At 26.6% G+C, this 27009-nt stretch overlaps 1 protein-coding gene across 2 annotated transcripts in view; it reads right to left on the bottom strand.

Annotated features, from left to right (window-relative positions):
* Positions 1 to 5568: 5568 nt before the first annotated feature.
* The window catches only part of LOC107166965 (cell surface glycoprotein CD200 receptor 1-like), a 242660-nt gene continuing 221219 nt past the window's right edge, over positions 5569 to 27009 (bottom strand). For both annotated transcript variants that reach the window (XM_089224621.1, XM_089224620.1), the window contains 3 exons: positions 11698 to 11832; positions 8881 to 9115; positions 5569 to 6884 (listed from right to left, as the gene is read on the bottom strand). In XM_089224621.1, the coding sequence (XP_089080747.1) occupies positions 6751 to 6884; positions 8881 to 9115; positions 11698 to 11832 (504 nt within the window). In that variant the 3' untranslated portion in view covers positions 5569 to 6750. The remainder of the gene's footprint in view (positions 6885 to 8880; positions 9116 to 11697; positions 11833 to 27009) is intronic.

Genomic DNA, 27009 nt, shown 5'->3' on the forward strand with positions numbered 1-27009 from the left:
CTCTGTGGGACACTGTATAAAAGATAGTAAATGATATTAATCATATATAATTTTATATAAATAAGTTTTTAATCTCAGTGACCTCCATTATATTACTTGTAATGTATCTACAACAGTCTAAATATCTTTGCGGTTACACATCCTCATACCACATTTAAGCCAGACCTAATTTGAATAACACATTTCCTTGAATGTATTACTAAAACGGATTTATATACAATTCCATGCCATGTATATAAATATGCTTTCATCAAGAACTTCATCAACAACACCATAAATTCAAACAAATTTAATATTATGCTTTAATAATCAGTTTAAAATCTAAATAGTACTATAGATAGTTTAATTCGCACTTACAATCGAAACATGACCAAAAACACACACACACAATATAATTGGATTAATAAGTTTGGGCGTTTGAGATATTGTTAAGGTTTTGTTATATGTTAAACGATGGCATCTGATTTAAATTAATTTTCATCTTGGTTAATTTGTATGAAAACAAAAATCTGGCTAAATAGTTAATATAATTGTTTTCAATATTATATTTTGTGATAAATAGAAATGACTTGAAATTTTTCGCTAACAAAAAAATATTATTATTTTTTCGATCAAAGTTTAATGTTGACATAAAGCACAGATAGAACAACTAACCTAGTACGTTTTATTTTCAGTAAAATTGCTAAATCAAAAAGAATAATTTAAAATAAAAAATGTAAGCTTGTCTAAACGTTGATAAACCTTTGTATTGAAGTGAATTATTAATAAAATATAAAAGAAAATTCTATTTCATGATTAGAGTATTTGCAATTAAAAATTTAATCAACAGTTTTTAATTCAGAAAAAAAAAACAATTTTGAACATTTTAATAGAAAATTAAAGTTATTTTTATTCACCATTTTCATATTATTATCTAAAATGTGTGTGATAAAATAAAAAAAACTCGTTGGGGCGTTTAAAAATTAAACTATTTTCCATTATTGATAGTAAATTTGACACTTGCGATACTTGCTATTGCACGAGTATAAATATACTATATACTTCATACTAATGAAGACATTTTTAATATATCATATTCATATGAGTCATATTAAAATTTGAAATAATTGACATATACTGGTTTCTAGTAAGTTGCATTTATAACTTGAAAGTTTATTTTATAATATATATATATATATATACAAAAGCCTTAAATAATTTTTAAAACTCTCGAGTGCCAAATACACTGTGTGTCTTTTGACATTACAATAAAAAATGAACATGACATCTCTTAGTTGTAGCGATAAAGTTATCAACAATGCTTCAAAAAAAATACATTTTAAAACCATTAAAAAAAAGTTTGAGACGTTTAGAAAATTAGGGTTTATTTTTATGTTAAAGGTATTTTATTTTCTAATTTATAATTTCTAACGTCGTAGTTCCGCACATGAAAATTACAATGATTGTCATTTTCACGTCATCATAATTAAACCCTGCAATGTCTCGTAAACCACAAAGTGTATGAGTTCATGGTATGCTAAATATTCAATTCACTTAAACGTAGATGTTGTTATATTATATTTCTCAAATTGTTTGAGTATAAAATATAATAGTCTACCGGGAAGGTATGCATTATTATTGATTATATATTGTTTTCATTATATTTTATGTTCTATAGGAATTTCTTCGGTATTAATTATGCAGAATCAACATAAGGTACGGGAAAAAAGTCAATTCATTTTGAAAACATAATATCATATTATTATGATACAATAGTCAAGATCTAATAAATATAATAAAGTGACCAAGACATATAAAATTTCAAAAATATTCATAGACATCGATATTTAGAGTATATTTGACACTCCAATGTATGTATTTTGTTGAGGGTTTTTCGTACTATTTATCTCGTATTATGATTTTTATTTTGATACCATTAAGGTTAGGTTAGTTTTAGGATAGTTATAATTCATAATCAATATACGCTGTAATAGTGATTGTGGCAAGTATTCAGTTTCATCTTATGTAGCGTCAAAAACAGCTTTATAATCTTATACATTTATATATCTAAATGGTTTATCTAATGTATGAACATTGCATCACATCGTCGCAGGACTGAAAGAAAACCACTTCAGGTCTTGCAAGACTGTGATATGTTCTCGAAAGCTAAACTATGCTTGTACTGAAGATTTATCCGTCTGAATTATCTCTAAAATTGCTTTCAACATATTCTATCTTTAAAATCTTTGGCACGGTTATGGTAAAACTTGTGTTCGTTTCGAAATTATACTCAAACAGTTAAATTTATTGTTATTTTAAATTCTGAATAAAACGATAAATATGTATTTGTTTTATAAAATTCATGTATTTTTTCTATTATTATTGTTGTTGTTTTATTGTCAAATATTAACGAGGATTACAGATATTTATTATTTTAAAACTTGCATCTATATAGTAGTTTCTGACAATGATAAATTAAGATAATTATATTAAATTAATAATGTAAAATTATCATGAGGATATTATAAAATACACGTGAGTAATATTTTCTAATGAAATATATTTATTCAAAAATAGAAGTCTCACAAATTAAAAAATCTCGAAAATAATATTATATAACTAAACAATTTATTAATTATCAATACGACATTCATTGATGTTGATCAAGTTTCAGTTCCTTTAGCTCGGAATCCTTTTTTTGTACACCTATATATCCATTTATGATTATGTAGTACATGAATTTCATACTCAACACGTCCATTATCGGATGAAAATGATTACATTAGCTGGAAATCTAACTACTATACAGCAAAGGTGAGATACCCGTTTTTTTTTTATCACTTCAATTTTCTATTTGCGTGCGTTGACTGGTGAGACGTGGTTTCTCCAAAATGTATTATATAATCGAAACGCCATCGTCATCTCGTATATAAAATAATATAGATATAGATATTAGATACACAATATACATATAAATAATATATATATTTAAAAATACACACAAATATTTGGTCAATTCGATTCGGAGTAGAGTGAGTTCAAAATGCTTAGTCGACACTTAAAAATTGCCATCGCATTACGGTTGCTGTGCATTGCGGGTTTAGTTAGAGTTCACTATATATAAAGTCGATATCCATGTAATTACGCAACATTAAGTTGCGTTTTCGCAAACTTTTCCCTTTTCACTCTATACTAGTTGTAGTAGTTTCTGCCGCCCAGTTTATCTAAGTACAGTTGCAACCACTGTAAAAAATAAATATCCTAAAAAGTAAATTATGCTATTCTTATCAGATGTACAACGCTTGTATACAATATCCAATATACATGTATAGTGTAACATATTTGAATATAGCCGCAATACCAATCTCACGGTTCTCTTTATTCACCACTGTCGTTATTATGTTATTAATATTATTTATTTTTCCATTAAGTATACATTTTGCATTAATAAAACACTGAACCCAGTAATAGTTGTAAGTTGAGATGAATATTGTTCCGGTAAATTTGTATTGCAATGAACTTACAATATCATGGTATCAATTTTCGCGAGATAAATTATTTACAATTAAACGAGGGATCACTACCTTAGAACTAATATTTATTATTGTTGTAATTTCCGTACAAAATATTATATAGAAAAAATAGTATGTTACACAATATACATTTAATATGTGATATTATAGGTACCTATACCACAATCATAATATTATACAGATAAATAACCATAATATTATTGCTAGTATTGATAAATTATAATTAAGCTGCATTTTATGCAGTTCATTAGTGTTCATTGTAATCCTGAATCTTCAATTAATAATTTTAATATTTTTGCATGAAATTAAACTAAGAACGTGTATACACAAATATTAACACATTACAATATTATATATTATACCTACATTATAAATTATATGAATATAAATAGTGTTTATTATGAAGTACGTTTATCGTGTATAACATTTCTTTGCTAATTATTCATTAAAATGAATGTATTAAAAAATGTGTTACCACATTGAAGCAGGTGAGCCTATCATGAAAATGAATAACACTAAATTGAATTAGTGTTAAGTAACAAATCATAGGTTGCTTTTGAAGCAAATAATACCTAATGTTTTTGCGTAAATACAAAATGTGAAATACTTGATATTTGTCTATTATTTTTCGATGAAACTATGACCTAGTTCATTAAATTATTTGAACCGATCAACTAAGATCACATGCTTTTAAACATTATACAGGAGAAAATTGTATATTATAATAGACAGTAACGGGAATATCAAAACTGTCCGTTATTAACAGGTACATTAGAATACTTATCTTTTGATGAGATATTGTTGACATGCTGTTGTCCATTCAAGAGAAGTGTCCGCTAAGATATGTTTCACTGTATAATAACATTTGTGTTGTATATGTGTATATATTACAATTCGTTTGATATTATCAAATTATAATATAAATATTATACTATATAATGTAGTTCTAGAAATAGCGCGTGTGAATATAATAGACACTTGTAAAATAAAAAAAAAAATATGGTTACTGAGTATGTTTTTGACAATAAGTTAATAAATGTTATTGATACACAATGAATATAGATTATATATTAAATTGGTTTGACAGGTTTAATCAAAACTATTTTTTCTGAAAGCCATTTATTTGAAGTAGGATAAAAACCAATTGCTTGACAAAATGCGAAATTAAAAACAACTGACATCACTAAAATTTAAAACACCGATGTCTACAATTGTGTTTTTAGTTCATACAATAACTAGGTAAATGTATTTATTTTTTCACTAACTCGTTTAATTAAATATATCTTGTTGAGTTTAGTTGGCGAATACGTCTTGAAATATTTGATACTTTGATACATTATTATTAAAAATAAATGCATATATTATATACGGGGTGGGGTGTTGCATTAATAACTGACTTAAATTAAATAACTTAACTTGTGTAGTAGGTAATCAATAAAAAATATTTATTATTTTTTTGTTGATTTATAATTTATAGTATTTGTGCTATATTTATAGTATACATTTTTATTTATTTATTATTTTACTGGAAATAAAAGTTTTAAAATTTGAAAAAAGCTAATTAGTTAATATGGTTAGTAGAACAATTTTGATGGTAAAAACATTTATCTAAATCGATATTTATTTTTCAACATTTTTAAAATATATTTCGTATATTTTTTGGAATAAATAAATTTAAAATCTTATCACTTTTTAAATATTATTTTTGGAATTTTCGTGACATGAGTAAATTTGTTATGAATTTCACGAAGTTCCCCCCTATATAATTTTCACAATTTCTATCATATGTTTAACTGGTATTTATTGTTTTTTACAGATATTTATATTACCCCCGGTTTTAAATAAATTAAGTGTAAAATATTATAACTATTATGCATGCTTTAGTTTATATATACATGCAGTATATACAATGTACATTACTACCTATTTAGTATTTTTAAAAGAACTTAATAATTGATAATTATTAAAAAACATCTAATTTTTTAATATCACGACTTTATATCTTAATTTGTAATGTTTTGGTTCCGTGATTCTACATTTATACAACAAATATAATTTAAAACAAAACAAATTAATTATATTATGTATTTGTATAATATATATATATATATATAAATATTACATTATATGTCCATTTATCAATAGTACACAATATCATACAGTTGTATAACTTAATAATAATCACCATCAGGTAAACATTATTGGTATGTCATGTTATTATTATAATATGGATATATTACATGATTATACGCAGGAAAATTATTAAATCTTTTCACATAAATGTATGCTTATTTAAACATAACATAATATTTATCATATTTAAATTCAATTTTTATGACAGTTCAACATAAATAATAAAATATTATCGATAAGATTAACGAAACAATTTTACACTATTTAACAAAGTTATCACGGTAATTTAAAATTTTAAAATTCTTAACCACCCACTGACGTAAAGTAACAAAAGTAAATTAACAAAGTATGCATAGTATTTTTAAATGAATACATTTTAAATATTAATCATTTTATCAATGACAAAATGTAATAATTTCATCTTAATATCGGTATATTTGGGTTTTGTTTAATAGTAGATCTAAAACAGTCGAGAAATCAATAAATTAATAGCGTATTAATATTACATAACGCTATAAACTTAAAACTCTAAATTAGTTTTAGAGATAATAAATAATATACGTAAATTTCCGTTAAAAAGTTTAAATCATTAACACCTATGTACAATAAATTAATGAAAATAAAATATGTAATTACTTATTTTAAGTGCAATATTATTGGGATTTTCGCCAACAAAACCAGTTGAATAAACTATTTTGGAAAAAATAGAATAAATTAATGACAAAATAAAACGTTTAAAATAATGCGGAAAATTTCAAAATAGGAGGAATGTATAATACAAGTTTTTAAGTTTTTTAGCCAACATGAAATGAAATGAAAATCCCAATAAAACTTTGGACTAAAAATGTAGAGCACTGGGATACAATAAATTTATTCCTACCATTTGAAACCTCGAAAAGGATAATATATTTTCTTTATACATGATTTGTATACAATAAGATTATGGAAAATTATTTTAGTTTACAAAGAACTTCTTTACAGTTTTAGTAAGTTCGTAAAACGTACGTTAATATTTTATTAACATCAAAACAAAGTTTAATATGGTAAAGGTTACACCAAACGTATTTGAATTACTCAATTTAGTAAAAATCAAATATAGTTGTACTTATAAAAAAACCCATCGAAATCTATTATGTCCAATAAGAAGGAATGATGTCAACGGGAAAATTGACAATTCTGTCACTAACAGAGCTGAGTTTGAACTTTTATGCCGTTGAATTGCTGCTGTATTGTCAATTTCTAAAACAGATAATTATAAAATAAACCAAGTGTTATGTATTATTTTATAATCAATTACATGATAGTTTCTATAAGTTGCCATACAATTTTATAATTATGCAGTTAAAATATAATATTGAATTGTTTTGAACATTAATTTTTTATAGGTAGATATTATATAATAGTTATGGGGAAATATTCAGATCAAATTATTTGTTGTTATATTATGTTCCAAAATTGAATTTATAAATAATTTTACTTTCGAAATTATTCACAATTGAAAATGTACTTAAGAAAATGTAAATAATGAAATATCTTTCCAATATCAGATATAAATATTCATAATTTCTAAATTATTAGAACCATTAATAAATTATTCTAAAAGCTCATTACAAAATATAATTAAGTATTTTTACCGTATTTCAATCACGGATCGTTAAACAAGAATTTAAAGTATTTAAAATATTTTGAATACCTTTTGTCTGTATTCGTATTTGTAACTAAATAGTAAATATTTATTGGAAAATATATTTAAATAATGAAAAAAAAAATGTTTAATAATAAATTGTAGTTTAAAATTTTTAAAAACAATTTTTTTTTTTTTTTTTTGGGGGGGGGGGGTACGTATTTGAAACTCGCTTGCTACCTTACATCAAACAGTAATTTAAAAATAATACTCTTTATACTAACTCTTCTTGATCCAAACGATTAGCTAAGGTCTACAACACATATAGAGAAAAAATACATATAATATATCTATTAACTCTATTGTATTTTAAAAATGCACTATAACTCTATTAGACCTGCAAACCTATTATTACTCTATCTCTAAACGTTTAACACCCTTTACTAATACATCAAAAAATTGTCTTGAGAATTATGAATTTGGAAAAATTACGCAAAATTATTTATCAAAAAATTACTCAACTTAGTGCCTAAATGTCCTAGAAGGTGCTGTTTAAAATGTTACAAATTGAAACCAATCAGAAATAAGAAGCTCAATCATTAAAAAAAATTAACCATTTATGTGCTAAAATTATTTTCAGGTTTCTATTTACATCAACGACGCAATAGTAAGAGTAACAGAGTTCAGACTCCGAAAGTCTAAAACTTTCGCTCAATAAACATATAAGTAACAATCTCACATAGTATCTCAAACAAAATTTCAACTAATTAAGAAACGAAAATTTTAGAAAATAAGTTTCTGCTCTAACTCTAAGTCTCAAACGGTTCCTTTTGAAAAGTAACTGGGGATTGCTTAAAGCAAACACCTATCGATACTTCTTTAATTGAATAAGATAATACTTGGTGTTAAACTAATGATGAAAAATCAAAACTTGTATGTTCAAGTTTACAACTTAACTACGTTAAAAAGTACATTTATATGGCACGTTAAAATACTCAATTTTACACTGAACCACTTTATATTTTAGTGTTTTAACCTTTTTCGCCAGTTGAGGTACAATATAATTTAAAGTTGTTTCTTTTCAAAGTGTCTCGTGGATCAAATTCAATATTAACTTGTCAACTAACTGAAAAATCACTAACACGCCTTACACTCATATTCAATTCTATTTCAAGGCTTTCTTACGAACATCTATGCAGCCTGTGGTCTGAATTGACTAAAAAAATAATATTAAAACTACTATTCAGATATAATTCAAATAGTTATATTTAAATTATTAAAATTTTAATCTACGCTCATTCAATTGAATATGGTTCATTACCTAAATTGAAGATATATACCTGTGATAAAAAATGCATACCACTCAATAAATAATATTATGTATTTCAGTATTTGTGTAAAAAAAAAAAAAAAACCGTCCATAATTAATTATTCATTCACAGCTGGTGGGTAATAATTTATATCAATTCTACAAAATATATTTTATTATAATGCAACAATAATTATTATTTACTACCTAACCTATACACATTTCGTCAATACCTACTAAACATTATTAATATTTTGAAAAGATATAACGCATTTTGTATTCCTGATTTGAATTATACTAACCTGGCGTGATGTGAATATAAGTTGTGTCTGGGTCAGTGTTTGGAGGCTGACACGTATAATTTCCTGTATCAATCTGGATTGCTTTCGTGATTGTCAAGCGACTGTAAATTGTACGATCTATCTGTTCAGTGCTGATGGATAGACGATCGGTTTTCAGTCCATTTTTATTAAAATGGCCGGATGATATAACTTTGCCATTATGATACCATAAGACGTATTGCGGTGGCACCGGGCTCTAAATCAATATTAATTGAAAATAAATAAATTTAAATCATATATTGTCGTTGTTATTGTTGTAATTACACTACATCACAATGAACTATTAGACGTTTGAAAACTCAGCAATCGCGTTTATAAGAAATGGTTGACAGGCTTAGCGAGTTAAATAAATCTCGCAAACTTGTAAACATGCAGAAACACGAAAACGTGTTTTATTTTATTATTTAAAAAAAAAAAACAACATACATATGTATAAATAACGTATGATTATTAGGAAAATACTAAATTGATTTTTTATATCAAATAAAATTCAAAATGCATGAACAAAATCCATATACGTAGGTACTTGGAAGTTAACGTTAAGTACCTATTTTTATGCATTCTTAGCCAAAATAATTATGTGAATTGGGTAAAGCTGTGTAACAGTACATGTACCTTTGTACCTATGATGTATATTATTATTTAATATAGGTACTTAATAAAAAATAATTCAGTTGAATGATTTATAATTTTGGTTTTATCAAAAATATATAAAATATTACCCATGCATGTTTGAGTAGCTACCTATATCAACTTAGTACTAATAAAAGCCTTTAACTCAATCGGTATATTATATTTTTTATGCTTTAAATATTTTGACAATAAATTAAGTTGTCGGTGATAATGCTAACAATATACGAATAATATTTTATGGATAAATTGTTTTTTTTTTTTTTATATATATAAAATAAATAGTGGCCATCTCGCAAAAAAAAAGTATTTTAAAATATATATTTATACTTTGATAATAATGATGTAAGATTGTGATCAATAACGATTTATTTAAGTCCCCGAAATCTTACTGAAATCATATTTTTATCTGACATTTTTATACATTATAATATCCGTAACTAAAAAATGTTAATACTATTCTGTGTTTCGTGTGATTTATATTACTTCTAAAAGAAACTATGGTTATTATACTAATAAATTAACTTTAGTAAAAATTGATTTCTTTTTTTATAGTTTCCAGTGAATAAATAATAAATATAATATTTCAATTATAATGGTACCTATTGATTTGATTTTTTTTCAATAATTTATTTTAGCATGAAAATAATTATGAAAATAAAATTAATTAAATGGAAATAATTGTGAGAAAATATAAAAAAAAAAAAATTCAATTAACACTGAAAATATAAGTTTTAATAATATAAATAGACAAAGTAAATAATACACAATATTAAAGTTAAAGTTAAAATTATAATTTAATTGAAAAAAATGCTCTACAAGTATAATTTAGAACTTTAATAATATTATGAAAAATAATCCCACAAAAACATTATTATACCATAAAAGGTATTTTTATGAATAACATAATATAATTGTACATGGCTAGTGATTGGTAGTTGGTTGCTATCTTTATGACATTTTATCTTGATAACATTTGAATAAACAATATAAACAATTTATAAATTCCACATTTTTTCACTTAGTGAGAAAAAAAAGTAAACTACCTATCTAGTTTTATAAATCCATATATATTGGCAGTAATTGTTAAACTATCGAAATGTAAATTTAAAAAAAAGTACTTATTTGAAAATTGAAGTGATCATTATACTTAAGCTCAATAGATATAATTAATTCTATTTTGATCGAAAATTCGTTTTATCTAGTAACAATAATCGAAGTCATGCATTTTTGGCGGTTAATAATAATTAAGTTAAAAATTAGTTATTCAACCTAGTATTTTAACACGTCGATGTTTTTGTATTGAAAATAATTTTGCTTTACGAGGTAGGTTTTATTTGTTATTTTATTCTTATATTTTTCCCTTCCAAAATTTTTCGTATTTTTTGTTTACCACGAATACCATATATTAATATTATATTATATTACGAAAAAACGTATTTTCATTATGGTGCTGTAGATGACCCGTACCTATATTATTTCTATGAATGCTCTTGATTCAAAACGAAAGGTTGAAATATATTTAATTTAGAGCGCAGAGGCCAGAGATATATACAGATTGTAATGCATAGAACCTACACGCCATACCGCCTACCTTCAATTAATTAAAACCGTATAGCTATTCATTATAAGTAATCACCAAGGCAAATTTGCAATTATAATATTCAGGTAAAAATGTTGTGAGACTAATATCATCCGCGTGATATAGGGACCCACGACAAAAGCATTAGCTAGTTGCCCCTCTATGTGGTCTTTAAAGTTTATTACATTTTGTCCAGTGCAAATTATTAACGTTGAACACTTGGGATTTTACCGATGTTTTTCATTACACGTGGTGCATCCTAGATATCTCATATAGACCATGATATTTCAGAACAGTAGTCCGAAGGTCTGGTTCTTATAAACTAAACTACTAGTAATTATTAATAATATTATAATTAAATCAACCGTATTTTCCAAAATAATAATAATGATAAATAAATAAAACATGTATAATATAATTTCTATAAGGGTAATCCAGTGTTAAACATTATTAATTTTATTAAGCTCTATAATCTTGTATTTTATAACAAATATAAAACAATTTAAATAACATGATATAATATTAACACACATCTATAAATATTATTTATATTAGTGAATACTCACATTTTCGATTTTACAACATAATACTATTGAATTCCCTTCAGGTGTGTGGTACTCATCGCTACCTGATATCACAGCCGTAGGCACAATCACAAACAAGTTGAAATAATGTGTCATGATACCAGTGCCCGTACCCACCTGTAATTTTTAAAATATAAAAAAAATTTTGAATGCATAAATATATTTTACATTTCAATATTTTAATATAAAAAAACAAAGTGGATTTTTTAAAAATGAAAACTTATTTTTTCACTTATGGAAATGTATTTTTTACATAATTTGAAAAGTTAAAAAAAAAATGTTAGAAAAAAAAAGTTATCATATTTTTCTATTTTTCTGTAGTCTTATCGTTTTCTTTTTGTTTTTCTTAAGATGACGCCACACTCGCATGTGTTGTCTCCGTCTTACAAACGTATAACATAGCAAAATCTGTTTAGCGCGGGACAACTGTTCTCCCTCAATATGACAATATTTATGATAGAATTTTCAAAATTTCACAATGCATAGGTAAGATCTTTATCTGTGTCATAACGTCGTTATTTTTTTGATATCACAAACCAATAATAAAGTAATTTAATAAAAAAATAAAAAATAAATGTATTTTCTTAAGCTTATAACCTTAATTATATTTATGTTATCAAAAAAATAACGACGCTATGACACAGATAAAGTTCTTACCTATGCGTTGTGAAATGTTGAAAATTATATTATAAATATTGAGGGAGAACAGTTGTCCCGCGCTAAACAGATTTTGCTATATTATATGTTTGTAAGAGGGAGACAACACATGCGGGTGTGGCGTCCTCTTAATACCAACACATTTAATTTTAATTTCGCACTCTAAAGCTTAATATTTTCCTGAGAATTTAAACTGTTAACGATTTTATGAGTTATAAGTATTTTGAACAGTAATAACTTACTATCGGAGTAGTAAGTGGGTACCAACATTTTTCTGGGATCTCAACATATACGACTTCTCAATAGGTATTTTGCGTATTTCTTGTATGTTGTAATTTAAAGTTTTACATTTGTTCGGCGTTTGATTGTTAAACAATGAAATTCTTAGAAACATATTCTACCACATATTATGAAACTAAAAGGTAGGTATGCTTGACTTTAAAGAAAAATCTGAGAAAGTATCAACCATTTTTTTTATACAGTGGGAGTGAAGTGTAAATCGTCATTTAGAAAATCATTATAATGGACTTGTACGTTTGAATTCAGTGATAAATCATTATATGTTTTCAAAGTCGATTCTAAATGACCTGCCATTCTATTATCTTATAAATATTATGTAAATATTTAATATAAGTTGTTTTATAATTATTTATTTATTTTACTTTTATGGTAAACGGTATAATCTATAAATAAAAGGTAGCATGAAATCAATCTAATTTTTTGAAAATGTCGTAGCGTATCATATACAATATAATAGTACACTTAAATGTTTCAAATGTCTACGGAAAGTGCTTTGAATCAAAACAAAATAACTTAAAAAACAATATTATTATATAATTTAACTTTTTAGATAGTCTCTAATTTTGAATTACATTCTTAAACTTATTTACCAAATTAAAATTAATATTTATTGAAAAAAAAATAATAATTAAATCTAAAACCTTAAATGTCAAAGATCTATACATTTCTCAAAAGGAATGAAAATATTTTGAAAGTTACACCATGTGTAAAAAATAGTAAAATAAACATTGATACTTATTTTACCTCATTTTTCTTTTAAATTTAAACATACAATTTAATTTCACATTATGTGGAGCAGTATTTTTCTAAAATTCTATTGTTTAAATATCGAATTTCAAATGGGCGTAGTCTTTAATTACGATAATTTCAATTACTTATATCAACCAATTTTATTTTCTGATTTACACCAAAACAACAAAATCAATGTTTCCAAAAATTGGTTTTCGAGTGAACATTCACGTTTTTCATGATTTTCCGAGTTATTAAATGAAAAATAGGGAATCTTCAATTTTGAATTTTCAAATGTATCAATTAGATCCAATTGACGATCAGAAATTACTTTCAAAGTTCATGATTTAAGCTTTTTTTTATATACTTATATATTGACGTATCGCATATACCTAGACATACAAAAAATAAATAAACTTACTTTATTGTAAAATCAATATATTCATCAGACCATTCAAAATCTACAAGGATGAAAAAAAATAAATAATGGTAACGGTAAGAAGTAACTATATATGTATATAAATATATATTTTTTTTATTATAGGTACTTTAAGACATTTTACAATAATGTCCATGATTAAAATACCGTGAAAATATAAATGATTTTATTTATTAAATATTAACAGTTAAATTTAAAAACAGAAAATTCAAAATTATTTTGATATAAATAATTGCATGACAGCATTTAAATTAATCATAATAAATTTAAAAATTCTAGATAAAAAATTCCCTATTTATTATTTATCATGGTTCCTTTGCGAAACCAAAACAATCTTATTAAGTTTTACCTTAAAAATATTTACACTATTTTATTTAAAATATATTAAAGTATACACAAAGAGTAATTTAATTTTACCCAATTATTTAAGTTTGAGTTATAAAACAAAGTCAAACCCAGTTTAAAAACATCCACGCCAAGCTAAAAAACTTGGACAGTGCTCGACATAACAACCTAGCGAAAAAAATCTTCAACAGACATCTGCGGTCTCGACTACCCCAGGACATTCTACTAACAGACAGTGAAGACTCACCATCGGAAAATGGAGATTACTATATTAATATAATATACAAGACCTCATAACATTATTTCTATTTCTATCTCTATTTTTATTTGTATTCAAATATAATAGCACTAATAGTCTATGTTATTAATTTCAAAATTCATAAACCACAAATTATAAAAAAAAAAATATCTGTAATAGCACAATATGTGCTGAAACATTTTATAATTAATTAAATAGGTAAATAAAAAAGTCAAATTAGTCAAAAAAGTTCAAGAAGATATAAAATAATAATTAATGATTAGTATTGATTGAAGACAAGGCTATGGTGTAGATTTCATGTCTAAATATATTTTAATTAATATTTCTACCAAGTAAAAATTATATTTATAAAAAAAAATGTGTGGTATTTATATACACAATGTTTTTATAGGCTCTCACAACACATCGAGATACTTTTTGAATTACTTCTTATGTATTTAACTAATTAATTTCTATTTTTAACAATGTAGTTCAAAAGGTATACCAAATTATTGGTTAATGAGTTTTAAATTTCGATATTTGTGTAAAAATGGTGAATTTCATAATCGTACAAAAGGTAAAACTGTCAGAACAGATATGTTTCGTCTAATATTTGCTTTAATATCGGTTAAAAAAATGGTTATAGTTCTATTTATGTTCTATAGTTATTATGTGAACTAAAATTATTTAATAAAAAGTTATCAATTAACAATATTTTCAAAAAATAAACATGTTTCACTGAAGATTTAGCAAGTTGGCCCTGCAGTAAATTTCAGGAAACAGAATTAATTTTTAAACTGAAAAATAAAACAAACAAATGACGTGAATTAATTAAAGTAATAAATATCATCATGTCGTGCGATAAATAATATAGGTTTCCATAAACAAATTTATGTATATTTACTTACAAATACTATCAGAAATATTTAAGCCAATGCAATTATTAATTTATTTTGCATCTATAAATTATATGTAAGTAATTAATGAAATTATAGTTTTAATTTCCGATACATGTGACAAAGGCTTTTAAGAGAATAGAATTTTGGAATAAAATCCAATGTCATCATCGCATTGGAAATAAACAAAAGTGAATTATAAAAATTGTGTAGAGGATTAGGAATAAAATAAAAACCAATTAAAAATGCAAACAATATAAAAGTTTGATATAAGTATTAAAATAAAATAACACTTTAAAATTGTTTACTTCAAAAATAATAATCTGAAAATTGAAGTTCAGCCTACCTAGCTATCTCACGCGTAAAAAATCTGGGTTTGCACTTCCAAAACTTAAAAGTCTCAGCACAGTGTAATGAACACATTATCCATTATACCGTTTATAGGGCTTTATCTAAATACTTTTGCCGAGGATTTATTTTTTATTATTTTTTATTTTCAAGTTATTTTTTTTGCCATTAATTATATTATAATGCTTTTTGAATGAAAAAAAAAACACTATAAATTCACCAATAGTCGTTCTTAAATAACATATATTCTAAAATATTTTTTCACTACAAACTTTAATATTCAAAACGGGAGTAACCGAGTTCGTTCTCATTCGGCCTAATTGGTTCCCGTTTGAAAAAGGTGTATTATTAGATAGAGCCGAATTGATTCCCGTTCGTATTTAGGTCAAATAGTTAAAATTTTAATTTTTAATTTTAAATAAATGGTAAATTGTATAAACTAAATAATATAAAATATAATAATGTACTTATGTACTTATACTCCACATGCAGTAAAAAATAAAATACAGATTTATTTTTGTATTGGAGTATTAGCAAATTATCGCTGATACCACATACACCCCGATCAAGATAACGATTGAGATATACGTACTTATATCGTACTTACAAAGTTCTACCAAACAAGAAAAAATAACCAACACCTAGTGATCGATATGGCTGAGTATATAGATGAGAAGCTTTTGCGAATTAAATATTTAAGGAAAGTTTGCTTTAAATTTGCCAATAAACGACTTTAAATTATAATTATTGTATTTTATTATTTTTATTTTGCACACTTATAACATAAGCGACGTCTAGTTGACTTCAACGATTTTAAATTATATATATTATATTTTTTTATAGCTTAATAATATTTTTTTAAGTTTTTTGTTTATTTATAAATTAATGTGAGGTGGTGTTAGATAATATTTAGGTAAAACCATGATGGTTTGACGTGGTTTATCACTGTGATAGTATACGACTGTGGGTAAATCATTTATAGCCATCGTTCATTGACACTATACAATTAAGTTTAATCTATTTCAATCTACACCATTTACTTATATTTGGTATAATAGTGGTAAATGTGCGTAAAATGGATTGAAAAAAGAATGTGGATTCTTATTCACATTGTACATTCCTCCACTTATTTGAACCACTTCGACCATTGTATACCAGTGTCACATGTACGTATCATTCGGCAGGCACATACGCAGTTAAAATTATTATTGGTATTTGTTTATAGATGGGTGTATTGACACTTACGTCAATGATGGCAACTGCAATAGAAATCACCGTTTCTGTGTAGTTATGGTTGTAGTAATAGGAACGCACAATGTCTGTATTAAAGTTGCATGCCATTCAAATTTTGTTTTTATTTATCTGTAGTACTCACATATTTATGATTTGACATTTTTTTAAATTTTATAGATAGTTAAACTACTATGACAACTATATTACTGATTGTGTTACTAGAAGTTTCAGTAATCATGTTAATAATTAATGCATTGTTTCGCTCCTAACAACACATAGTACTTTTCATATTTTTCTGTGAGATGTGTATTGTAAACATAATATTATATACACACAGTTCATTTAGGGCTTTGAAATTCCGACAATATACTGCTGATATAATATAATCACGGGGCTTAGTCCACTTTGATATCTACTCGGTCAGATCCAGCATAGTAGTAAAAATAATAATAATCATAATCATAATAATAATCTTCCATTGGCCAGTACCTAACAAAGAGACGATAGTGAATGTTGTATTATATTACATGAGTATAATACATATTAGCATCATAATTGCTACTATATATGCGTTTTGTTGTGCGCGTCGTGATAGTGTAGTTAAATAACTGTCGGCTGGTATATAGTAACTATTTAGTTATTTTTTTGGTTACTTACAACTAACCCACCATACAAACCACACACAATAAAAAAAAAAAAAATGTTAAAATAAAATGATCGTGGAAGTCGATTATTAATACGCAACCTATTACCCGTTGCCAATATCATTAACATATTATTCGTTAAAAAGAAGGTATAAAATATACAGTTTGGTACATGATTGCTTCTGCAGAGTATTAGCTGGAATTACGAGGAATAATTACCGAGCACAGATGATCATGTTATTTAGCTATTATCACGTTGAATTTGCTATCGGCGGAGTTAAGTGGGGTACATGGTTCTTCGGAGCTTATCATTGCTATATCGCACACATCCGTATAAAATAATAAATCATTTGGGTTTGCATAAATCATTTTGTTGGTGAAACGTAGTTTACGTTCAAGTTGAAAAAGTACAATTTAATAAACGTGTCATACTAACAAGTCGTATAATAATCCCATTATTAAACTTTTACTAGTCAGCTTTTGTGTTGAATACAAATTGTAATTATTATGGCTCAACTGCTCAAGGTAAATACTGAAGATAAAAATAATTCAAATTTTTGATTTGCATGGTAATTTTTATTTCTAGAATATTATATAATATGATTTCATCGTATGCAAATTGCTTTTAACTAACTAAACTTTAATTTATCAATTAAATTCATAAATTATGGAGTACAATATTTTAAATTAAATAGAACTTTTAAGTTTGAACTTAATTTGACGAAGATAGCGAAATTAGTAAAATCTCAGTCTACTCAGTTAGCTCAAATATAAAATGCGATAAGTTATTAGGACTTAAGGTTTAACATAATATGTTAAAAATCAAAAATGTAATAAACGTGATGAAATTGCTATAGAAACAGTTGATATATAATCCTTTAATATGATATTGTGATCAGGGGAAAACAAAAAGTGATTAGACATGTAAAGTAAAATCCTATACTAATATTATAATATGTAATACCTACGTGTGAATTCAAATGTCGAATTATGTGATTTAGATATCAAAATAGTTTAATATTTTATAATAATAAAATATAAGTAAGTTTGTTTTATTAGGTAATTTAAGTTTGGTCAATAACAATAAATAAATTGTTAAGTTTTTTTTATGTATATTAATTAGTATTCGTTTTTTAGCAAGTAAATTAGTATACTGGTGATTATAATTAATACTTGTAATAATATAAAGTTGGTTTAAAGTTAATATTACATTTATATTATTATGTAATTACTTTATTTTTTATATGTTAAGTTTATGTATAATTTAAATGATAGCTGTACATAATATAATACGTATAATGAATATATTATTATTTTTATTTGATAATTGTGGATCCTAATGCATATAAGTTATAAGTTATAATAGTTGACCTATTTGATTATAAATTGACCCAATAACTTTATGACATCAATAAAATAAATGGTTTCACTGGTTTAATTAAAAAATTATTAAAATACGAACATGGCACGAGAACTTATAAATATTCATTTTTAATTTTTTAGTAGTTCAGCGGACGTGGGTTGGATTAATATTATATCATCTAATGGATTTAACTGTATTGTCCAATGGCATTCATTCCAGTAAATAATATTCGGTGACATGATATATGAAATAATCACCACAATTTTTTTTCTGATGATTTTTCATGAAAAATATCTTTTTTATATAATAACTAACGCAGCACAAATTAATAAAATACACAAGATTTAAAAAAATAAAATAAATAATTACAAATTAAATTTATTAGTAATACTTTTTGAATAATTTAATAATTTTTTTTTTTTTTTATTAGAAATACGCCTCGGCAGCGGTGACCATGGGCTGACAATGTTTACATTTTTTTTACATAAAATTGATGTCATTATTATATAGTTTTTACAAAGTTTAATTTTTACATATTTTATAATATATTTGTTTACGATAAATTTTCAATTTCAAATGCTTTTATGAAGTTTAGTGTCTGTTTGATGGCAGATACGTTTGGACCTATCGATTGATATAGAAACTCTGGTATGTTGTGTTTGGTCCTTGCAGCCTCTATTTGTGTGCATTAAACGAGTATAATTTTTGATAGTCGAATGGACTCCAAATGTTGCGCACTTGGGTTGCTCTTTTCTGCTCATTAGGTAACCATGTGTGTAACGAGTGTGTCCTATTCTTAGACGTGTTAATAATATTTCTTCTTTTCTGTTAAGATTTGATATGTTTTCCCAATAGTCAGTTGTTCGTTTTATTTTGCTGAGCTTGGTTTCTTTTCCTCTCCATTTGAGTGACAATTTTTCTTCAATCGCAGTATTAATACATCTTAGTGTATCTTCATAAGTACAGTTTTTTTAGTTTATTTCTAAGTTAGCACTATAGGCTACTTCCTTTGCTAGACAATCAACTCTTTTATTACCTTCTATGTTACTATGACCTAGTATCCAAACAATAGCTATTTCGTTTCAGTGGTCATTTATTGCTTCTATTATATTTAACTTTAGACTGTTGTTGTTTCTATGGCTATTTAAACATTTTAAAGAGCTTAGTGAGTCTGTACATATGATGTAATTATAGAGCAGTTTTGAGTTTTTTTATATTATATTTCATGGCAGAATATATTGCTAGCATTTTTGCTGAGAATATGCTGCAGTTATTACTTATTTATGTGAAAGTTGGGAGCGATGATAGCTTATTCCGGTACCATTATCAGTTTTTGATGCGTCGGTGTAGATGTGTTTATAATTAGGAAGTTTTTCAATGGCTTCATAGTAAGTAGTTGCTTGTATGTTGTTGGTAATGTGATATTTTTTTTGTAACTGGCTAAGGATGTTTTTAGGGATAATTTTTGATTTGACCATGGTGGAATGTTTGGTATTTCATAGTTTATAATGTACTTGAGGTTGATTTGGAAGTCGACTGAGAGTTTATTTATTCTTCTGTACATCGGTTGTATAAGTTTACTGTTGTTATTAAAGGTATTTTTGAGACGGAAATTGAATATTGAGTGGTAGGTAGGTTTTTGATTATACATTGCATTTAAAGCGGCATATTTGAGTAGTAATTTGTTTCGCCTATATTTTAAAGGCAGTTCACCAGCAATTATGTACAATATGCTTTCTATAAGGCTACTTTTGAATGCTCTTAAGCTTAATCTTAGACCTGTATTTTGAACATTGTACCTACCTATTATGTCTAATATTTTAAGTGTTGATATTTTTGTTGTAGTGTAAAAAAATTGAGACATAATCTATTACTGATCTGATAAGTGAATTGTAGATTAGTAGTAGTGTTTTTGTGTTTGCTCCTCAGTTTATATTTGCTAGCATTTTTATTATGTTTAGTCTATTTTTTGTATTTTTCGTATTTATTTTTATGTTATTTTTATGTTTTTTCCAAGTGAGTTTTCATCAAAAGTTAAGCCTAATCTTAATATTCATTGTTTTAATGTAATCTATCTGTTTACTAATTGGTGTGATATTATTGGTTTTATTAAATTTTTACTGTTAGAAAAAATGTTATATTTTAATTTTTCTGGAGAGAAAGAGAAGCCAGTTGATTTTTCCCATATACTAAGATTATCTGTGCAGTGCTGGACTTTGCTTTCTATGTATTTAAGGCTTTTTGTCTGATCCAGATGTAACTGTCATCCGCATAAAAGGAAATTTTGGAGGTTTTGGTATTTGTTGGATTATGCTGTTAATTCCGACTAGAAAAAGTGTTGTGCTGATGGGTGAGCCTTGTGGTATTCCATTTTCAAGTTTATATTAATTAGAATAGAGTCCATTGTTGGAAACTTTGAATCATCTATCATTAAAAACATTTTTTATAAAGTAGATTATATATTTCCGATGAGCCCCCAGTTTTGTAGTTGTTTGATAACTCTGTATCTCCATGTTGTGTCAAATGCTTTTTTGATGTCCATACTAAGTAATAGCATGTATTATTGATTGCGTGCAAATGCTTTGCAGATTTCGGTTTCTTTTGCGGTATGGAAGTCATATGTAGAACAGTGTTTCCTGGAATCCATTTTGTTCTTCGGCTATAAGTTTGTTTTTTTCTGGATACTACATTAACCTTTGTTTATTATATCTTCGATTATTTTAAATACATACATACAAATACATACATTTCTATAAGCAGTGTAAACGAAATTAAAATTATTACAAATCGTATATACTTAAACAAAAAAGCCAGGATCGCAGATTTAATAAATAAATATAAAAACAAAAATATCAGTAGATAAGATTTTTTAAGATCGGTTTGTAATTATTATAACAAAATATAATACTTTTAAATTTTGTACTATTTTTTTTAATGTAAAATTATTATATTAAATATTCCACTTATCATTATAATTAGATTATTTATTATGAATTTGACTCTACAGTTTTGTAATATTTTACTTTATTTTTATATTTTATTTATGATTTGTATATTTACCTCCCCTATTTTATGAGCTATATATTGTATTCTTGTATATATTAGCATTTGATAGCAACAGGTACATTTTCCTTTAGATAGCTTATGGGAAATTGGTTTAAAAAAGATAGTTTTGAGGGTAACTGGTACATGCCCGAGTACATAATAGAGATATTGGGCGTTACCTTTAGGCTTTATATTTATTTGAATTTGATTTCTGAATGGCAGTATTATTGCTTGTTTCCATTGTTTTAGGAGGATGTGTTGGTACCATAATTTGTTATAAAGGTTTAAGAGGTATTCAATGTCAATTATAAGTAAATTTTTTAAAAATATGAATGGTTTATTATCAGGGCCACAAATGTTGTTTTTTTTTGTTAAGTGCGTATAATAATTTCTTGTAGTGTTATTTCATTATTTACTTTTTGCGTATCTTCGTTTTGATTTTCTGTAAGTAAGATCATATATTACTTTTTTTTTTTTAGTTTATAATTTTCGAACTCCGGACTTACATTTTTGTTTACATCGTAAAATTGTTTTCCTAATACGTTGCTTATTTAAAAATCATCGGTAATTATTTGATCATTTAACTTTAGTGCTTTTATTTGAGATTATTTTTGAGTTCCTTTTATAGAGTGGATTTTATTCCAAATTACTGCAGGGTTTTCAGAACTGATTATGGTTGACGTGTATTCTTTCCGAGATGTTTTATTATTTTCTTTAATAATATATTATTTTGCTTTTGCTCTTTCTTTTTTTAGGGTGATAAGATCGTTTTGTTGTTTAGTTTTCCTGAATTTGTTGAGAGCTTTATTTTTGTTTTTTATTGCAATTTTACATTCTTCGTTTCACCACGGAACAGGCCGTTTTTTCCGGAAAAACTACTTTTTTATTGTTAGTAGGGCTACTTGATGTATAATGCTTTTGAAAAAGTGGATTTCATCTTCGATGTTATCTTGTTTTTTATTATTCAATAATTTTTCTATTTATAGTTCAATGAGTTGTGCAAATAGTTCCCAGTTTGGAGTTTTCAGGTTCTATTTCTCTTTTGATGTATATGTACTAGATGTATTTCTGTATTCAAATAATATTTATATTGGTCAGTGATCACTGTTGTGTAGTTCTGTTTTAACGGACCATTTTAGATTAGTAGATAATGACGTCGACGCTATAGCTAAGTCAATAGAAGACAGTGACCTATTTGCTACATTGAAGGGTATCGGTCTATTATCATTTAATAAGAATATATTGTCTATATCTAGCAGTGTTTCTATTTTTTTCCTCTAGAGTATGTGTATTCACGTATTCACAGCCCCGCAGGGTGTTGTGACTATTAAAATCACTAAGATCACCAACAAAAATAAATGGTCGAGGTAGTTGATTGATTATATTCGTTAATTGATCTGTGTCAAATAGTTGTTGGTTCGGGATATATATATATTGTACCTGGTTGAGTTTTTTTTTTCAGGTGTATTGTTATTGCGGATACTTCAAAAATAGATGTTATGTCTAATATATCAATTGGATAAGATTTATATGCATAAATATTGTAGATCCTCCGCTGGCTCTTTCCCTTAGAATATTCTGTTTTTGGTATGTCTAGTATAGTTCTTTAGGTTTGCTATGCGGTTGATGTCGAAATTTGTTTCTTGTAAAAATATAGCAGTAGGCGAGTATTTGTGTAGAGCCTCTTTAAATCATGGAGTTTTTATAATAGCCGTTAATGTTCCACTGTAGTATGGTATATTTAGTATTGATGAAATTGTTTGTAAAATTTTGCATTTTAATTAGTTTGGTTATATATTTTATTAGTGTGATTTTGTTAATAGTATGACGTAGTTAGTTGTCTCATTAATTAGATGTGAAATTAATGGATGACAAAAGGTCTTCCTTATCTTGGTTGGTTTCTTCGTGATTTTCTTATTCAATAGATTGTAACGGGACAAAACGGGTGGCCTATACGAATAACTAGCGCTCTCTAAGAGTAGCCGGACGCGTCAACCACAATGCCATAGTACCTACCAGACATAGTAGGTACATTTTGGTTTTCAAGTTGAATGACGTTTTGTTAATATATAATGACATATTATGATCGATTCATCATCTATCAGTATTGAATAAAGTAAATACACACGCAATAACATACTAGTCGATGATTAATATATATATCAGAGGTAAAATGATTACATCGTGAGTAACAAGGAACCAGTATAGAGTGCGGGCCGTGAGCTCTTCTTTACGACGACACAACATTTTAGGACATTATGTAAAAACTACAACACAACTCGATAATCTAATGAATGTACAAATTAATGTACACGAGTCCAGAATGAATGGTTGCACACCAATACACGCAACGACACCGCGAACACGAAAAATTACACTAACAGTACATTGTAGTAACAGCCCAACTGCCTGTTATCTACCGTTCACGAACTATAGATATACCGGTCGGAGACACGCCGCCGGCACGATACCATACGATACGTACGTCATTACCGATCCGACCGATTCACCGACCGCCGCATTTTTCACGTTATCAGTTTAACTTAATCGTCGCTGCCTAGAGGATCCCGCCGCGGAGTCCTCGCACTTAGTATCATCTTTTCTCTCCTTACCCGCCAGTGGCAGTAGCGGTACGGTTTGCCCGTACTGTTCAAGCTACACACTCAAGGTATAGGAGAGGAAGAAAACTTCCCCAACACCCCGCTACCTTGGACTCTACGGTGATACAGCTCACCACTGTATTGGTCAAGCCGTATGTCTCCGGATAGTTGCGGATAAACCGTCGCCGTCGCTATTTGTGATACGCCGTCTTTATTTCTGCGTCATTAAAGTTTGTTGTTGAGGATCATCGGAGGCATAAAAACTTAACGATTCAGCCATCGAGGACGAGTTTTCGACACCGCCCGATCGTTGTCTACGTATATTTGCTGTCGACATACTTCGCGAGCTGACAAACAGACCGAACGTCTTTGTCGCAGTAAAAACCTGCCGCCAACACTCCAATCATTTGCATACACAGATAGTGAGTCTTGTCTTTTTGATTTATTTTAAAACGTATTAAAAACTATTATCTGTAGCTCGAAGAGCAGTCATTTTAAATAAAAAGAACATATTGTATTAAAAACACAACATTATGTACATTCAACCTATTATTACTGTGGCTTGAACGGCAGAAATATTATATTAAAAGAAAATATTGTAAACACATAATATCATATATTATAAATGTGTGTAATAATAAAAACACCAGCTATTATATAAAAACAAATACCTGTGTTTTTCATCGTTACAAGATTTTAATAATTTGGTTGATAAGCGTGTTAATCTATTTTTCAAGCTTTGCGATTTAATTGCTGGTATGATCATCTATATCGTGTTGAGTAAGGTTTTAGTATCTGTTCCATATTGATTGCGAATATTGATAAGGCCTGAGTTTCCTTGTGTATTTATTAATGAATTTCTCAGTTTTTCAAAATCTATATCTAGGTGTTTATTATTTGTCATATTTCTAGCTAGTTCAATTGTTTTATGCTGTCAGCAATTTTTTCTGTTGAATTTGATCTCACTAGTATTTTGGATTTTTTAATAACTTGATCTTTTTGAATTTTTGTTGCTGTAGATGTAGTAATAATTTTTTTTTTTTTTCATATGGTCGGCTTTGTGTCGATCTTATTAACCCGTCGTACGGCGCACGGATTTAGATGTCTCATTTACGCGCATGGGGTAAAAATTTACCCCTCAAAGATAGCTAGTTATTAATTATTATATTATGGTTAGTACATAACTATTTTCGGTAATAGTAACTTGTTGTTATGAAAACATTTTATTTTACATTTCTCAGTAGAATATAAAATATGTTGGCGGTATAAAAAGAGAGTTTAAATTATACAGAGTGATTATAAAAACATTTTTTTTTTTTTTTTTTAAAGAATATTTCGTATAATTTGTAATAAATCAAAAAACTCAGGTAATAACAATTAATAGCTGTCGTCATAGGTAATTACATAATAATAATATTTACAATTTAGAAGGTCGCACGGGGCAAATAATTTCGAGATACGGCCGATAACGACTTTATAACGTTCTAGATAAAACATAACGTACATAAACAACATATGACCAATAAAAGTCTACTTTTAGATGTAATATTTGAGGCTATTGAGATGATCAAATATCCACATACCGTATTATATATTTTATAAATATTTTTAAAATGTCTGGGGTAATTATTTACCCCGTGCGCTATACGACGGGTTAATTATACTAATTGGTTCTTGTGTGATGTTAGATGTAGGTAGTTGAGTTCGATTCTGCTATTTTAATACCTTCGTTATCTGTTATTGTCACAGTTAAGTCAATGTCCATAGCTACATTTTCAATATTAATTAGGTCTTTATTTCCTATATTTTCCATGAATGAAATTGGTTCTGTGTTATCTTCCCAATGGTCGGTAATGAGGTCTATTGTTGGCTCGCTAATATCTTCAATATTATTTTCACTATTGTAGTTCTGTGATCCTACGATATTCGGGTATTTTGATGCTACATGAGACATGACCAATCATTTTGCAATTGAAGCAAGTTAGTCATCAGAGATAAATATGCGGTAGTCATAATTTATTAGCAAGGAGTTCGGAATTTTTGTTGAACCTTCGACTTTAATGAAAAATTTCCTTCTAAAGCTCAGTATATGGGAATGACCTTTTAGTTGTATACCTGCTCTAAGGCAGGTAATGGAGCTAGTAAGTATGATATTATGGTAACGTAGAGCTTCTAAAATAGTACTGTTTGGAATATTATTGTATACATTTGTTAGAATGAATCGTTTATCAGTGTTATATAAATGGCGAATATGAATTAATTCATTTTGTATTTCACTGTCTTATGTTTTGTTATTAGTTTATTAGTTCAGTTACTAATTCTTTAGAATTTAGGAAGACGTAGAATCTTTTTTTTGAGCTTCTTGAGACAGATAATATATTAATAGGTTTAACGATGTCGCCTATCATTTTTATGTATTCAATTTGCGATACTTCATCTACAACGTCAAAGACAATT

Source organism: Diuraphis noxia, unplaced genomic scaffold (genome assembly GCF_037042655.1).
Source record: "Diuraphis noxia isolate RWA-SAM2 unplaced genomic scaffold, SU_Dnox_SAM2 contig0003, whole genome shotgun sequence".
NCBI lineage: Eukaryota > Metazoa > Arthropoda > Insecta > Hemiptera > Aphididae > Diuraphis > Diuraphis noxia.